The sequence below is a fragment of the Meles meles genome, chromosome 15, assembly GCF_922984935.1.
Source record: "Meles meles chromosome 15, mMelMel3.1 paternal haplotype, whole genome shotgun sequence".
In the NCBI taxonomy this organism is placed as follows: Eukaryota; Metazoa; Chordata; class Mammalia; order Carnivora; family Mustelidae; genus Meles; species Meles meles.
In genome coordinates this window covers 11,264,650-11,282,664 of record NC_060080.1, presented here as the reverse complement: position 1 = coordinate 11,282,664, position 18,015 = coordinate 11,264,650, and the positions used below count along the sequence as shown (strand labels likewise).

The 18,015-nt window shown below is 40.6% G+C and overlaps 1 protein-coding gene across 2 annotated transcripts in view; it reads left to right on the top strand.

Annotated features, from left to right (window-relative positions):
• NBAS (NBAS subunit of NRZ tethering complex) overlaps positions 1-18,015 on the top strand; it is a 339,756-nt gene that overhangs the window by 88,388 nt on the left and 233,353 nt on the right. For both annotated transcript variants that reach the window (XM_045979111.1, XM_045979112.1), the window contains 5 exons: positions 1,920-2,071; positions 3,802-3,942; positions 4,201-4,279; positions 10,136-10,240; positions 10,895-11,031. In XM_045979111.1, the coding sequence (XP_045835067.1) occupies positions 1,920-2,071; positions 3,802-3,942; positions 4,201-4,279; positions 10,136-10,240; positions 10,895-11,031 (614 nt within the window). The remainder of the gene's footprint in view (positions 1-1,919; positions 2,072-3,801; positions 3,943-4,200; positions 4,280-10,135; positions 10,241-10,894; positions 11,032-18,015) is intronic.

Below are 18,015 nucleotides of genomic sequence, written 5' to 3'. Positions count from 1 at the left end.
AAGGAAAATTTTCCTTTAAAAAGGAAGAATGCCTTTGCATTTAGGAAGATCTAAGAAATGTTGCGAAAATTTCGTGATAATTGTAAAATTATACATAATCGTATATACATTTATGTACAAAATTGTACATAAAATTAATGTACGTGAGTAATTAAAAATAACTTAATGTGAGAAAGTTTTAAGTAAGAAGTTAATGCTTCTACCAAATCGGAAGACAAACTGTTATTAAGTAAGACACCAGAGAAGAGAGAGCATGAGAAGTAATGAAATAAAGGAAGAAGATGCTTGTACTTCTTTAGAAGATCAGAACACCAAAACTGTATTATCTTTCTTTTGTGACTCAGGACAGTGAGTTGTGAGTTTATGTGTACCCATTCAGGGATTTTTCTGGAACACAGTAAAGGGCAATATTGGTCCCTGAAGGAGCTGACAGGTTTTTTTGTTTGTTTGTTTGTTTTTTTTTTTTTAGCTGACAGGTTTTAAGAGAGACAGAGCAAGTACATTTTTTATTGGGAGAAATACCTAATTCAGCTACGTAAGTAGGCAATTAAGAGTAAAAGTACTAGGCGAGAGAAGGCGAAAGGAGCAAAGGAGAAGCATAAATTGGCCTTTCCTTTTAGGGAGCTTATAATCTTTCTGATAAGATCCATGTCTAAAATATAAATAACCATAAAGAAGATTGCAGATAAAGGCTGTGGGAACCCAGTGAAAGTAGCAATCATTTTAGACCCAGTGGTTCTGGAAGGCTTTAAAGTGAAGACACTTTGAGTAGATTTGAGAGACTTCAGAACAGGCATCCTGGAGTTCAAAGAGAGGAGGCTGTTCTTCTGGGACACACGGTATGAGCATGACTTGTGACATCGATTGAATTTGTCATAATCATCATTTCATGTCTACATTAGTACCCGGCCCCCTTATGAGCTCTGTAAGTCAACCCATCTGCCGCATCAGATACTCAATAGCAGTGAACTTTGGGAAATATGATTAGAAGATACAGTGACTTGGGTTCTGAAGGATGTGGAAGGCTTGTGATGACTTAGGCTTTTTATCCTTAGGGTAATGGGAAAGTGCTGTGGATTTTTGACCCTGAAGGTGCAGAAGTAGATGGTGTCGAAGATGAACTGGCGTGGAGGGAGAGGGTTGGTGGGAAACCCTACTAAGGCAGAGATGTCATAGGTGTCATGTGGTGATGACATGGACTGGTATGGAGGCCACAGACCTGGAGAAGGGAAAATGACTTAAGAGACATATGAGGAAAGAACTGATGGAATGGAATGTATAAAGGAATGCAGGGTAGGCATCAAATCTTACTTTAAACTTATAACCACAATGACCCTTTCTTGGAAGAGGCTAAGTCAGGGATTTTGGATGGAGTCAGAGGAAGCAGTTGGGAGGGAGGAATCAGCCCTTGGTCTTTCCAAAGAATAGCATATCATGGCTTTTATGATGAAATTATCATCTACACTTTGTGTTACATATCATGGTCAAGTAAATCTAGAACTTTGATGTGCTATGCCTCATCAGTTTTGTTTCAAAGTGCAGAATGCTCGTTACAATAGGCCATATCTTATCTTGCTTTTCTGCTTGCTTTTCTACTCTATTAGATAGCCCAAATGCAAACTAATGAGCAGCTATAAAAATTTGGGTAGATCTTTTTTTATGTTTCTGAAGGAGTCCTGAACTTTGTGTTTCAGTAGAAGAAAAAAAGAAAACTATAGGAATCTCATTGTCTATATCCCATTCCAGTCACCATTAGGGAATTAGCTTTTTCCTGTCGAGCTTGTCTAGCAGCTACCTGTGGCTAAGGGGTTGGGTAGCTCTACTTCCTTAGGTCTCGCTTTATGGTTCTAGAAGGCAGTTGTCCTATGCTATCAGATGTCGTGGGTTCTTTAATGCGGCTGTCTTTTATATGTATGCAGAGCAAAATAAAGAAACGATCCTGGGTTCTTCATGAGTGTTTGGAAAGAGTTCCTGAAAATGTGGATGCTGCGAAGGAGCTGCTTCAGTACGGACTGAAAGGCACAGACCTGGAGGCTCTGGTGGCCATAGGGAGAGGAGCCGACGACGGCAGGTGGGTCATAGAAAGATCGGGATCCAAGTGTAAAGGTGACTTTGTGAAAATATTAAAGCTGAGACATGGCAGAGGGTAAACTTTTCTTTATTTTAGGTTATCCTATAATGAGATAGTTGCCTTCGATCAATGCTTCTCTTATCTGAGGTCACAGCTTTCTTTCCTTTGAGTTAAATGTGTGTATCTATGATAGCTTGTTGCTAAGAAAAGAGCAGATTCTACAGACCTTTATCGGATCCTGGCAGTTTCTAGCTGTGGGCTAAAGGCACTTACCTGGGAGTGCTTCCCAGTCAGGAGCACCCACTTGGCAAGCGCGAGCTTCATTCATTTTGTTTGTCTTGGCTTCCTACCTCCTTTAGAGAATTCGAGTGATTAAATCCTGTGTCTTAGGAAAGCACTTTGTAAACTTTTAAGTACCACACAAATGTCTGTCAATAATAATAGTAAAGTTATTTGACAGGAGTCATTGCTTGTTAGACATTTGGAATTTTTTTTTTTTAATTTTTTTAAAGATTTTATTTATTTATTTGACATAGAGAGAGAGATCACAAGTAGGCAGAGAGGCAGGCAGAGAGAGAGGGGGCAGCAGGCTCCCCGCTGAGCAGAGAGCCTGATGCGGGGCTCGAGCCCAGGACCCCAGGACGCTGGGATCATGACCTGAGCCGAAGGCAGAGGCTTAACCCACCGAGCCACCCAGGCGCCCCGACATTTGGAATTTTTTTTTATTTTATTTTATTTTATTTTTTAAAGATTTTATTTATTTATTTGACAGAGATCACAAGTAGATAGAGAGGCAGGCAGAGAGAGAGGAAGGGAAGCAGGCTCCCTGCTGAGCAGAGAGCCCGATGCGGGACTCGATCCCAGGACCCTGAGATCATGACCTGAGCTGAAGGCAGCGGCCTAACCCACTGAGCCACCCAGGCGCCCGACATTTGGAATTTTTTAAAGATATAAGTGTGATGATATATTTAACAAATCAGTACTGTAAACGAGACTGACGTTCATTGTCATTTTCAAACCTTGTTTTCTTGTACTTTAATTAGTTAATTTTAAGTAATCTCCATGCCCAATGTGGGGCTTCAACTCATGACCCCAAGATCAAGAGTCCCATGTTCTATGGACCAAGCTAGCCAGGCACCCCTCAAATTTATTTTACTTTTATTTATTTATTCATTTATTTTATTTATTTTTAAGATTTGTATTTATTTGAGAGAGAGTGAGCTTGCACAAGAGGGAGGAGGGGGAGGGGCAGAGGGAGAGGGAGAAGCAGACTCACTGGTGAGCATAGAGCTGGGCTCGATCCCAGGACCCTGGGACCATGACCTGAGCCGAAGACAGACGTTTAACCCACTGAGTCATCCAGGAGCCCCTTTTTATTTATCTTTTAAGTAAACCATTTTGAAACCTTAAATAGAAGTGATTCCGACTGTAAACTCTGGGCAGCATGTTCTCGATGGGCTGTTTCATATTGGATAAGTATAAACCTCACATGGTTTCCTAAGTAGTTCTCATTGCCATGATTTTAAAATTTTTGTATGTGACGATTAGTGATGACTTTTTGCCCATCCTGCCGATACAATGAGTGAATCACTTTCCTTGCAATACAAAATCTTTCTTTCAAATAAGTGGTTCTTTCTGTTTCTGTGGAAAGCAGCTTAGTGATAAAATCAGCCCGAGTGGGGGAAAGCAGCTTTCACTAATAGCTTTGGGTTTGTTTTTTTTCCTTCCAGATTTACATTGCCTGGTGAAGTGGACATTGACAACATCCCCTATGAGGAGCTGTCACCACCCAGTGAAGAGCCTGCCAGGAATAAAAAGGAGAAAAAGATCAACAAGAGACGAGAACTACTTAAATTAGTGAACTTTGCAAAGTAAATGATTTATGACAATTTGGTACTTTCTTTAAAGTAGCTGGTCACTTAAATGTGCTCTTCGCGAGGATTAATTGCTCTGAATTATTCCAGCAACACAAACCAAACGCAGTTGGTGTTGTTTTACCCTTGTGCTTTTGTGTCCTGTTCTGTCCGTTTGGGGCTCAGTGAAACATTGTTATTTTTATTCTATTTTAACTCATAGAGAAGTGCTCTTCTGTGTTAATATAAGTGGCCTAATGCAGCTATTCCCAACAGGTTAACACTGGAACAAAAGGAACTTTGCCGCTGTAGACGGAAATTACTAACCTACTTAGATCGGCTTGCAACATATGAGGTAAGGAGTAGTTTTAATCAAACCATTTATCATTATAAATGATATTGCTGCCCTAATATCTGACATTCTTGGTCTTTCTAACTATGTATGTTTTGGGAAAAATTCATTTTGTGCAGAAGCAGTTTCTCATATAACTGCTTTGGTAAAAATTAAGAGACTGTGGAAGGCGGAAGTCGTGTTAGTCTAGGGAGCAGAAATGCTTTAGCCATTTCAGTGTATCTGTGTTTTCTAGATATTTGATCCTTTTTGTTTACTTTTATTTTACATTTGATTTTAAGGTTATGGCATATAGCTGTCTCCAGTACTGAATTTCGGTATACACTGGGTTTTAATAATCCTAATAGGAATATTTCTGACTCATTTTATTTTAGTGATTTGCTAGTGCATTGAATTTAGTTGGTTGAACTTTGGTCCTAATTATGGCCAAAATGAGACACTTGAACTTTATTTTTTGTTTGTTTGTTTTTATTTTTTATTTTTATTTATTTCTTAAATTTCTTTTCAGTGTTCCAGAATTCATTGTTTTTGCATCACAGCCAGTGCTCCATGCAGTACGTGCCCTCCACAATACCCAACACCAGGCTCACCCAACCTCCCACCCCTCTCCTCTCAGTTAGTTCCTCAGAGCCCACAGTCTCTCATGGTTTGTCTCCCCTCCAATTTCCCCCAACTTCCTTCTCCTCCCCATCTCGCCCACGTCCTCTGTGTTACTCCTTATGCTCCACAAATAAGCAAAACCATATGATAATTGGCTCTCTCTGCTTGACTTATTTCACTCAGCATAATCTCCTCCATAATCTCGTCCATGTTGACCCAAAAGTTGGGTATTCATCCTTTCTGATGGAGGCATAATATTCTATTGTATATATGGACCACATCTTCCTTATCTACTCGTCTGTTGAAGGGCATCTTGGTTCTTTCCATAGCTTGGTGATTGTGGCCATTGCTGCTATGAGCATTCGGGTGCAGATGGACCTTCTTTTCACTACATCTGTATGTTTGGGGTAAATACCCAGTAGTGCAATTGCCGGGTCATAGGGCAGCTCTATTTTTAATTTCTTAAGGAATCTCCACACTGTTTTCCAAAGTGGCTGCACCAACTTGCATTCCCACCAACAGTGTAAGAGGGTTCCCCTTTCTCCACATCCTCTCCAACACTTGTCTACTGTCTTGTTGATTTTGGCCATTCTAACTGGTGTAAGGTGGTACCTCAGTTTGGTTTTGATTTGAATCTCCCTGATGGCTAATGATGATGAACATTTTTTCATGGAGACACTTGAACTTTAAAAAAGGTATACTTTATTTTTATTTCTTTAGGAACACAAACACTGAATGTTTCCAACATTCAAATGTTGTTAAAGATATTTCAGCGAATAAACATAGTTTAGGCTGCTTTTTCACATGACCCTCACAGCTGAGGGTCAGAAATTGATAGAAATTTCTAACATATAAAGTTTGACTCCACTTGCAGATTACTCTCTCCATCTGTGTTAGTCCTCCTTTCTGTGGGAACACCTCCCTTGGCTCTTGGTACTGGCACATAGCAGGGGCTCAATAAATGTGACCTCTAATATTATGATGCTTATCCCCAGAATAATGGAGATATTTAGTTCTTCTAATGCCTATAGGCAAATCTAAAAGCATTTGATTTCCTACCTGCTGATAAACAAAATACCACTGATAAAAGGGCTATTTATGGTTACTAGAAAACATGGTAGTTATACAAACAAGTTGCAAAAATTCCTAATACTTTTATCTATGGGTACAACTAGTTTGATTGTTGGATGGTCATGTTATTTTAAAGCCTATTGTTTTATTGTATTGGAGTTGTATTTTGAGGTAATACATAAAAGCATGTTATGAGCTGCAGAAGGCAGTACAGATAGGATTTATTATGTTGTCTTGGCCTTTGTTTTACTAAATTTTATTGATTTTGAGATCTTGAAGAGTTCCATGAAATGCAGAGTTTGACTATCCAGTTAATTTTCTTTCATTCCCCTTTAGTTATCGAATTGCTGTTTCCCTATTTGACAGTTGGAAGTACGTTCACTAGTGCCTGGTTTAAAGTATTTGTTGAGGCCACTTTCTTAGAGAATTAGGGTAATAATTAGGCTTTTGAAAAGTAGGTGAAGTTGATGAATTTGGCTGTTAAAACTTAAACATGAAGATGTTCAGACACGGTAGCTCACCAGCTAGATAGTAGTAGAGATAGGCATCGCATTTTAATCCTGAGGCAAGCTTATTTTATGAATCCTGTGACAAATTAGAGGAAAGTGGATTGATTTCTATGTGACACAAGTACCTGGTAGGGACCAGCTGTCACGGCGGTGCTGGAGGTGGAGATGAGAACAAGGAAGTGTCCTGGAGGCCACATTATGTAGGCACTAAACGGTGACAATGGCGTGTGCAGAACTGAGGAAAGAACGTGGTGGAGAAGGACATTCCGTTTTTCCTGGGGATGTCGGAGAAGACACTATATAGGAAGTGCCATCCCAACTAGTCCTTAAAAAAAAAAAAAAGGGCAGGCAGATTGAGGGGGTCGGGGAGTGCTCTAAGGCAGACATGGGAGCAGAAGCTCCGAAAAGGTGTAGGGGTTTCATCTTGGTGACTGCTGTATCCCCAGGCTCACACGGGTACCTGGCTTCTTGAGGAGCTCAGCAAATATTTGTCGAAGCAACTGATCAGTAAGAGCCTACCTCAAATACCAGCACGTTTGTTGAGTTGATTGTTGGCCGCTGCGTTGGGTACTGAATCCGTTGGGTACTGAATCCGGATTATTTCCCAGCAGTCTTTCAGGCAGGTAGTGTTTTCCTTCCAGTGTTATGGATATGAAAACTGAGGCTTGGAGAAGGAAAGTAATTTGCTTAAGGAGAAAGCAGGAACTCACAGCGAGGTCTCCTGGATTCATTAGCCTGCGCTGATAATCCACACACGCTGTATGAAGAAAGGGGGTGGGGTGCTCCTGAGGGGGGAGCTGGGCTGCCAGGGAGCACAGCACAGACCGAAGGGAAAAGCGGGGGTTAGAACAGTTTCTGGCCACATTTGAAAGGTCTCTCCTGCCATGTGAGGAGTGGACTTGAACTGCCGGAGGTGGAGTGAGTTTAGGGAAGAGGAGGAAGTGGGTAAGTGGAGACAGTGATTGTAGGCGGCTCCTTCTGCAAGTCTTGTTTCAAGGCGCCAAGAAGATAATGTATGTGAAATTAAGAGTTTTTTTTTGATAGAAGGAAGAAGTATTGTTTGTATGCTAGTGGGAAGGAAGCAGCAGAGGGTGAGGAGGCATTTATCCAACAGGAGAAAGAAGTGATAATGGCATGATTATAGAAATGGGATTTGGAGCATGAGCAGGGTTTGGGGAGCAGATGGTTATAATTTTTCTGTTGTAACTGAAGGAAGGAAATCCTGTTGGTAGAGATGCAGGTAGCTGTGCAGTTTCAGTGGGTGGGAAAACGAATATCCCGTCTAACGGTGTCAGTTAAAGTGTATGAAGCAGGTTTTCAGTTGAGAAGTGTTGGAGGTCTGGAAAGAATGAAAGAACTGTGGAAAAGTTTCTAACAGAACAGAGGAGAAAACTTGTTAGGGAAGTATAGTACGATTGAGGGACGGCAGATTTGAATTGAATTTATAAAATGTCCAAACTTCCTTATAGAGAAGAGTATAATGAACCCGGATGTACTCATTGCCAAGTCCATCCATTTTGTGAATCTTGTATCTTTTACTCTCCGCTCCTGCCTTTTCTTTCAGCGAGTTGTTTTAAAGCAAATCCTAGACGTCTTACCATTTCACCCATAAATATTTAGGTTTCTGTAACTGGTAAAGACTTAAAAAATAGGGGCGCCTGGGTGGCTCAGTGGGTTAAAGCCTCTGCCTTCGGCTCAGGTCATGATCCCAGGGTCCTGGGATCGAGCCCCACATCGGGCTCTCTGCTCCGCGGGGAGCCTGCTTCCTCCTCTCTCTCTGCCTGCCTAGTTGTGATTTCTCTCTGTCAGATAAATAAAATATAAAAAAAAAAAGTCTTAAAAAATAACCACAATAACATTATTATTTCTAAGAAAATGAGTAGCAGTTCCTTAATGTCATCTCCTATCCACTTCATGTTCAGAGTTTCCTAGTCACCTCATAAATGGATTCACAGCTGGCTCGTTTGCATCAGGATCCCAACCGTGCTGAGATCTTGAGATGAGAATTGTCAGCTTGATTTTGTGATAGTTTTTCAGACTCCTGGTAGCTTGTAATCAAGGTTCTTAGTTGCCTTGGACTAAGGGTGAGGTTTTGCCAGGTGAGTATGATGAAGGGAAAGAAACAAGGGATTAAAGAAATCTCTGTAATGATCGACCAGGGACTAAGCTGGTTGGAAGGGATCAGAGACTTGGAGGAGAGAGAGCAGGAGAAAAATGTTGGGTCATTGGGCTGGGTGTCTCAATGACGTTGAAGAATTGCTGGAATGCCATGTGTTGGGTTGAGTTGGGGGGGTGGAGGAAAGATCAGTTGCTCAAGAATCCATTGTTGGACATGGAGATGTCCCTGAGACGTCCTTCGGGCGATGATAAAGATCTAGGGAGCTGATAGGATGCGTAACTGGGATGGAACAAAGGGAACGGTTGTTGTAGATGGGGAGTCCGGGAACTGAGAACATTTTTGAAATGTTTTCTTTCTTAGTTTCCATGAATATGTCTTAAACAGCTTCCCCCTCACCCCCCTCCTGCCCTTACTTCTCTACTTCTCCAACTCTTCCTTCATTTGCTTTGCTTTTCAGATGCCTATTCCTGACCTTCCCTTGTCCTCTAGCACATCCCAACACCCCGTTTTTTTTGTTTGTTTGTTTTTTTTTTTTTTTTGGTTGAACCTTTAAATGATGTTGCTCCTTAAGGCTGTTTTCATTCAATTTGATTTCCCTTGAAATCATACTCACTTCTGTGTTAGTAAGTGTGGCATGTATGTGACTCACCTCGCTCCAGAACTCTGACCTATCCACCTGCCTTCTGGGTGGCTCCTTCTAGATGTGCTAGAGTTCCAAGCCCAACATATTTGCGAGTGACCTTCTCAACCCTCCCCCTCTCACCTCCTCCACACCTCCTCCTTGTCTCTCTCCTACCTCAGTAAATTAATTCAGTCAGTAAGTAGTTATTGGTTACTTATGTGAAAAGCAGACTGCTGGGGATCTGGGGTTCAGCATTTAATGTGACAAGCCCTATGTCAGACATTGCAGCGGGCAGATCCTTACTTGCAGTTGCCATGGCCAACTTGTTTGTGTTTTATGTCCCAGCTTCGGGGCACCCCCGGGAAGCCTTCCCCACCTTCCCAGGACAAGTTTTATAGTACTCTCCTGTGCGTTTCCCTTCGCCTGTTCCTGTGTGCTTGTTTGTTCCCACTAGATTTTAAGCAGTTTGGAGGGCAGGAAACGTGTCCTGCTCATGACATCACTACTGCCTATCCCAGTGCCCCTAGCACATAGTAGACACTCAGTAAATATTTGTTGAACGAATGCATGGTTCGGGCTGCATTTTACATCGATCACCAGCAGCCCTGAAGTTCATGCGGGTGCTCATACTGCGCTGCCATGTATAATGGTCGCTTACTTGTTTTCTGCAGGTGGTGGGTTTTGGTTGTCTTACTGTAATTAATTTTTTACTGCCCATTTCATTTACTTCTTAATTTTTTTTAATTAACAGTATTTATAAATACAGCTATTTTCAAAATGAAGGCAGGAATGCAGATGTACTACTTCAGTTAACAGTTGATAGTTTAATTAATTCAAGGCTTATTTATTTAGGGAGGCAGAGTTGTAAAGGTTTTTAATATTTTCTTGTCACCCATATTTAAAAGCCTTTTCATTATTAAGTCGCTGTTTCCCCTCAGGAAATCCTAGGAGTGCCTCATGCATCTGAACAGAGATATGATGCTGAATTCTTTAAGAAGTTCAGAAATCAGAATATTGTTCTCTCAGCAAGAACTTATGCTCGGGTAATTTCTTTTTTGTAAATAAAATAATTATGGTTATTAACACTTTCTAAATCTCTGAGCCGCACAATTAATGTTATTGCATGCATTTACCATCATTTCATTTTTTTGTTTTAATATTAATGTAGAGAAAATGGAATTATATTTTTAAAAATGTTTATTCATTGTCCCTCTGCCCCTCCCCCGTTCATGCTCGCTCGCTCTCTCTCTCTTTCTCTCTCTCTCTCTCTCGCAAATAAATAAATCTTAAAAAAAAAAAAAAGGCGGGGGCACCTGGTGGCTTCGTTGGTTCAGATTCTGACTTTGGCTCAGGTCATATCTCAGGGTCCTGGGATGGAGCCCTGCGTCCTCAGGAAGTCTGTTTCTCTCTCTCTGTCTGCCCCTTGCCTTGCTCATACTCTTTTTCTCTCTCTCTCAAATAAATAAAATTTTAAAAAGTGTTTATTCATCATTCTGAATTTTAAAAGTAAGTGATTTTTATGACAGTAGATTGAAAAATGTGATGCAGACTACAAAGAATTAGAAATATTTCAAAGTACCTTAAATCAGAACCGCATAAAAAGTTAATTTTAGATTTTTGAACGTTGTCCTACAAAGTCATTCCTTTATTTCTAAGTTTTACAATGGAAACTTACTTACCCCTTGCTCTTTGTGCAGGAAAGTAATGTACAAGCCCTAGAAATTCTGTTCACTTATCATGGATCAGACCTGCTTCCTCATCGCCTTGCCATTCTCTCTAACTTCCCAGAGACCACTTCTCCACATGAATATTCTGTTTTGCTGCCTGAAGCTTGGTATGTGACTGGGTTTACTGAATTTTACCTTCCTTCTAAATCATAACAGTTTTTTGTTTCATGCTAAATAATTTGAATTAAATAAAATTAATTTTAAATTAATCTATTTAAGCTTTTTTTCTGATTATAAAATTATTTCTGACTTATTTTTAAATGATCTCAAAGCCAAAATGTGTCTAGCATAGGAGGACCACCTTAACTTAATGAACATGAGCCTTACTTTCTATCTTTTTGATGAAGGCCTCCTGATTTTCCTGGTGTGTGCGCCATATGTTTTTATGGTTAAGAGCAGTTGTTTTTGTTTTTTGTGTATCTTTTCTTTCTTTTTTTTTTTTTTTTTTGGTTAAGAACAGTTTTTAGGCTAACTCTCTTTGAATTAGATCTTTCAGAAATGAAGTAGTTCTGACAATATCAGGTGGCAGGTCCAGGGGACTCAGAAATGTCTGAATCTGGACTCTTAATAACTGTTTCTCCCTCTGGAATTCCAGTGGGAGAAAGACAAATGGGAAATCAAAGTTCCCTTTAATTATTAATTGTACCGATCCTCTTTATCTCAGTTCAAGGCTATTTGAGAATTGGGTCACAATGTGGGACATAGACTCTAAGTTCAATGGGCCTCATTGTATCACCCAGTAGGCTTGTGGAGGCCAGAATGTTTCCTCATGAGAATGAAGAAAAGAGAATGAATTTGCCTCCGTGCCTAGCTCAGACTGGGTGGGTAGCCCATTAGCTCCAGGCCTGAGGCCCAGGGTGTGAAGGATACTCTGCTTGTCGGTTACTGCACTGAGGTCAAAGGCAAGACTATTCACCGTGACCTTTTGCATCCAACGAGTGAACTAGGTCAGTAAATGTGAGACTTCTACGTCTACTAGTAAATGTGGCTCAGTCACTGATTTGCAAGATTTATATCCTTTTGGGATTTTTTTGAGTTTGCCTCTCTTTACCTTGAGTTGCCAGTCCCTGTGCTACTTATTCATGTTGCATATGTTGAGTCACGTGTGACTTGATCTATGACGTCCGCCCGTGATCTGAAAACGCTCTAAGAGATTAGGACCATTCCAGGTGAAATCACTGTTACAAATTTTAGGTACTGGCAACTTAACTCTTTTAAGGGATGTTACTGGAATTTAGGGGATCATTCAGTTTCCTTCTTTCTCCCCTGTCACGCCTACCCACTATCCTGTTTGTAGGCTTGCGTATTGATGGTGAAGATGAACATTTATAGAGTAATCAGTAGGTATTTCCTACATAGGTATATGTGGTTTCCACTTTTGGTATTATCCCTCTTACTACCGAAAACTGAGATTTACAGAGGTTTAGTAGTATAACTCTGTATAAAGTACGGCCAAGATTTGCAACTTATATCTGTTTGTAGTTGTAGATCAGGGAGCTCAAAAAATAAGTTCTACATTCCTCATTTTGTACTACTCTTGGTACTAAAAAAAAAAAGTCTTTGTCATGATAAAAGTGAACAAAAAGAAGCTTGAGGCGCTCTTTTCATTTTCATATGATTTCTTTTATATCCTTATAGTGATATGTAAAATGTATTTTGTGAATGTATATTTATAGGTATTTTTGAATATAATTTTATTGTTTTCTTGCTCTCTGCAAAATAGATCTAATCTGAATATAAATGACTTTTTTCCACTATAAATTGTTAGTACAGAGAAGGGCTTTCTCTTAAAAAACACAGGGGAGAGCTATCATCTCTTGGAGTTTTTTTTTTTTTTTTTTTTTTTAAAGGTAATCTGTCTTTAGATTTGAGTTCATTTGTGGTTATTGTCTCCTGATGACTGCTTAGATAAGCATAGGATTTTCTGAGATTTCACAATTGGTATGCAAAATAGTTTTACAATGCCGGGTGCTGGGTTATCTCTGAATGCCCTATGCTTCCTTTACTGGGGCTGCTGTAACCAACTTAAATTGTGACAGATACTTGCACTATACCATATTATAGCAGAGGGCAATAGAAGATAAGGTTATTCAGAATCGTTGTGATGGGATATGTTGCTTAGCCAAATTTTGAAAAGACTGGTTTTTTAGGAGTCTTTATATTCATTTTAACATATTAAGGAAATAAAGATTTTTGTTTCTCAAGAAAGTCTCATGGAGTATAGTTTTGCTCTAATTAGAAAGAATGAGGAACAACACTAGGTTATAACGGTAATGTCTGCCTCCTTATGATTTTATGTGGCTGCTAAGCAAACCTGGTTACGTTTCAGGCGTAGCTTCTTCTGTGAGGTCTTCCGTATACTTATTCCTTTTCCTATATTTTCATCATTCTTTGTTCTTGTACTATAACCCTTTTACAGTGTGTTTTTAGTCATTTTTAGTTCAGCTTTTCTCCCTCTTGTTTCCGTTTTTTAAAAAGATTTTATTTATTTATTTGACAGATCACAAGTAGGCAGAGAGGCAGGCAGAGAGAGAGAGAGAGAGAGGGAAGCAGGCCCCCCAGCCGAGCAGAGAGCCTGACGTGGGACTCGATCCCAGGACCCCGAGGCCACAACCCGAGCCGAAGGCAGCGGCTTAACCCACTAAGCCATGCAGGCCCCCTTGTTTCCTTTTTTAATGAGCATCCAACCTTAACCCAAAACTAATAACTCTTTAAGGTGGAGACCATCTCCTCCAAATTTTTGGATTCTTATGGCCTAGGGTGGTTCTTGTGTATTTGAGTCTCTGAAAATGTTTGCTCACTGGGTCAATTAGGGCTCTCTTGTGTCCCTTTATAAGAGAGGTCAAAGGCTGTCCCAAAGGAAGGACAACAGAATAGACTTCTTACCTCTAACAATGGAGGCGCCCTGGTACGTGTCTCACTGAGGCTCCGATGGCCTTAATTCCTGAGTCCAGTGCTGTTTGAGAGTTAAAGCCTGACTCTTCCCCAGCTTGAAGTTTCATTCTAATGGATGCGTGGATCAATAAGACCTATTTATAGAAATCATTTGCTTTTTGAGGAAATTTATTCTTCTTTGGATACTTGGTATTTATTTTCCAATCACTTTGAAGTCAGAGCAGCACAAAGCGTCTGCTCTGTTGGAACAGCAGTGCTCTCATCCCCACCCACGGGGAGCTGGGCGCTCTGTGAGTGCCTGGCGCTGTGGGAGGGATTCTGAAGTGAGGAAAACACACTTTCTCTTTAGCAGGAATTAATCAGGTATGTTTGAGGCATCAAGAGAATTTCCTGCGTACAGCATCATGCTTTCAAACTGAGAAGAAATAAGAATTGAAAAGACTCTAAATACATTTGCAGCCTTTTCTGCCTTTTTTTTTTTTTAAAGCCTCTTCAGCTGCATTGTTTGAAAACTAGTTTCTCTTCCTCATTTAGTGCCTTCAAGGATGGTAGAACTTTCTGTACACATGATCGATCTTCTCAGAGCGCACTACGGCGCAGAGGCTGAGCCCATGTCATCCCGCTTTATCGGCCTGTCACCCCCTCCGCTTGTATTTTGCAGGAAATGACTTTTCAGGAATCTGTGAGATGGTTAGAGGGTTTGAAACCAGGTACCCACCTCTAAGTGTATGGCCGCCAGAGGCAGAGTGGCTGTGAACTCTGCACGGTCTTCAGCTTGCCCTTAGGATGGTATGTCCAGTCCCGCGTTTCCTCCCCTCCGCCCAGGACCATGCTATGCCCGCTGCTACCCTGGCGCCTCGTGGCGGCTGTGCCTCCTGCCTGGTGCGCCCTTCTCCCATATCTTCGGGTGACTGGGCCTCTTACTTCTTCTGCATCTCCTGCCACAGGTCAGTCTCCTTCTCTGACCACTCTCGTTCGTAGCCTCGCTCCCTCCCGCTGCTTGCGCCCTGAGCAGGTGTTTCTTCCCCGTACGCACACCTAACATATCCTACGGTTGTTTGTCTTCTCCACTCTGTCTCATCTCCCTTGGCCACCCTATTTATGATTTTACCCTCCCTTTAAATCCTCTTTTCCCGCCTTATTTTCTTCCTAGATTTTATCACCCCTACCGTAGTTTGAGTTCTGTTTACTTACCTTGTTACTTACTTCCCACTTGTGTTTTCTTCCCTTTCTTAGCCCCTGACGCATTTAGAAGATCGCCCCGCACGTTGTAGGTTCTCAGTAACTACTTGTTGAGTGAATAAATGAATGAATGAGTAGCAGATCCATAAGGAAAGGAACTTGTGTCTTGTTCACTGTGTAGAGTGTACATGGAAGGGTAGGTAGGGTTTTGCATTTTAGAGTCCAAGCCATGTAATATCTTGAGAAGTAATAGTAAGTTACGTCAACAAAGTGGCCTTTTACTTTGCCCCGTGTTGAGATCCTGTAGGCAGAACTTTCTCTTTGGCATTTACCCGAAGTTTGATGAACCAGTTTTGTTTGAACCAAATTTGATGATTGTGATTGCTGGGAAACTTCTGTGGCATGTGTCAGTTTTGTGTGTGATATTGTCACTCTTATTGTCATTTCTTACTATATTAGCTTCCACAATTTTTGCTCATAGGTTTTTATAAAGGGATTTTTTTTTTAACTTTTGGGATTTTTGGTATTTATGGCATGTTTTAGAAAGATTATTTAATTTTTTTATTTTATGCCTCTTTTCCTATTGTAGAATCTTTCTAGAATGGTGGAAGTAACCTAGTTTAAAAAGTTGTATTTTGTATAGTTGGCTGTTGAAGTAGGATCAGAATCAAAGTAAGAGCTTTGATTCTAGAACCAAGGTGTCTAGTTTGTGTTTTTTGATACCTTTTCTTAGATGTACCTCAGTCCTCTCACTTGTCAGATGGGCACGATTGTAACACCTACCTCTTCGCATTGTGAGAATGCCTAATGAGTTGGTGTGTATACAACACTGAGAACAGTGCGTGGCATCAAGTAAATGTTACGTAAGTGTTAGCAGTCGTCGTTAATGCAGAACCCTGTAGTTGAGCCTTGGCTTTCTCTACTTCCTATGCTTGCTGTTTTAAAACTTCTTATTGGAATAATCTTATAACTGTAGAAAAGCGGAGTGGAGAATACAGGGTGTTTCTGGATACCCTTCACTGGGCTTCCCCTTTCTTCCCATAGAATCATAGCACATTTGTCAAAACTGAGACACTGTCACTGGAGTCGTCAGTTCTGCTATAGCCATAGGCACTCCTAACGATGACGGGCTCTGCAGACCCGTGCAGTGCAAACCATGGCACTGATGGGAAAAGCGGGATTAATGGTCCAGCACTCAAAAGCTTTGTTCAGTGAAACAAAGTTAGGAACCTAAATGAAAGTCCTCACATATTTTAACATGTGTTACATGGGTAACAGACATCCAAATACTAAAATATGGCCCTTACCTTAAAGCCCTTAGACTTTGTATGTGGAAATGGGTGTTGGGGAAGAGTTGCACCCGTGCGTCCTTGGGGAATGGAGGAAGGGGGGGTGGTAAGAAATTCGGAGAAAAGTTGTGCCACCAGATGTGGATGGGCGGGGGGGCTTCCTAACACATTCTGGAAACAGCTTGCTGGTAGATGTTTGGGTGTCCCTGCACGCGTAACCCGACGTGGCTGGGTTCAGTTTTCTGTGTGCACAACATTTGTTATGGATGAAATTGGGTGTCAGCAAATGTGAAATTAGTGTTATGGTCAGATTGTTCCCTCGTATATATCATTTGAACAAATTTGCACCCTCAAAATAATATAGTGGAACAGACTGCACAATACTGTTAACTAAATGACAGATTTATTTGGATATAATTAGTTTTTCTGCTAATACCCTTTTTCTGTTTCCGAATCCAGACTAGGATACCACATTGCATTTGGATTTCATTTATTTTTAATATGTGGAAATAACCTCTGCCATACATAAATGTGAGTCAGGAAATTCTTTGACACCTATATTTGCTAGATAATGAAAATTGACACTCATATTTATATTCCTGGATTATTTCCACACCAGTAAGGAAAGATTGCATTATTTAGTGTATTTGGGGATATTGCAATATTTAAAATATTTTATGTTGTAAGTGATAAAACTTGATCGATGGAAGTCAAATATCCAGGAGATATTTGCCCTTGTCCTAGACAAGCTGTTACTGTAGTAACTTGGCAGTTTGTTTGCTTGTAAATATCGGAGTTCAGTTAGATTATTTGGTGATTGAAAGTTTGAGAAGCGTGCTATAACATGCAGATGGATTATACTTGTGTGAACCATAAAAGCGTGTTGCAGATGTTTGTTTCTTTTCTGAATTTGGGATTGCGAGAATTATTTGTTGACTTCTAATCATTCTCTGCTTTCAGCTCCACAGTAATTTATGTGACATCCCATTAAGGCTAAAAATCATAAGGGGTGGGTAAAAGACGTTAAGTCATTCACTGTTTAGATCGTGTGGGATGTCAGCCTACATACCGGCCTATTTAGGAACTGCCGTTTCTCTAGGGCACAGAAACAGAAAGCACTTTCTTTCACCTGCGTTCATGGAGAACAACACTGCAAAACAGTACAATAAATTGTATGACAGGCAGAATCATTTCTCCCCATGACCTGCAGACCCAGGTCCTCTTTGCGCCACGCAGACTGTAACGCATGTTTGTCCCTGACATTTTATTCCCTTGCTAACCCCGAATCATTCCTGCGTTTCCTAGGCCGTAATCCCTTTGTGGTGCTCTCTGCCCCACTTGATAATGCAGCAAGGTTTAAACTAACTGTGTTCTTTAGCAGTTTGATTCAGAAGGAATATGTCTTTTGTGCATCTGTAGGTACTATTTTTGGCTTTGCATTTTTTTGGCTCTGTTAAGTGTAGGGATGGTTAAGACCATGTAGCCATTATAAGCTTTTTATGTTTTTAGAAAACATTTTAATTGTAAAAAATGCATAACATTAAATTTACCATTTTTAACCATTTTTCAGCATATAGTTCAATAGTAAAAGGGTATTTTAACCTTTCACCTTGTTCAGCCAATTTCCAGAACTCTTTATCTTGTGAAGCTGAAACTCTGTGCCCATTGAACAACTCCCTATTCTCCACCTCACCCAGCCCCTGACCAGCACCATTCTGCTTCAGG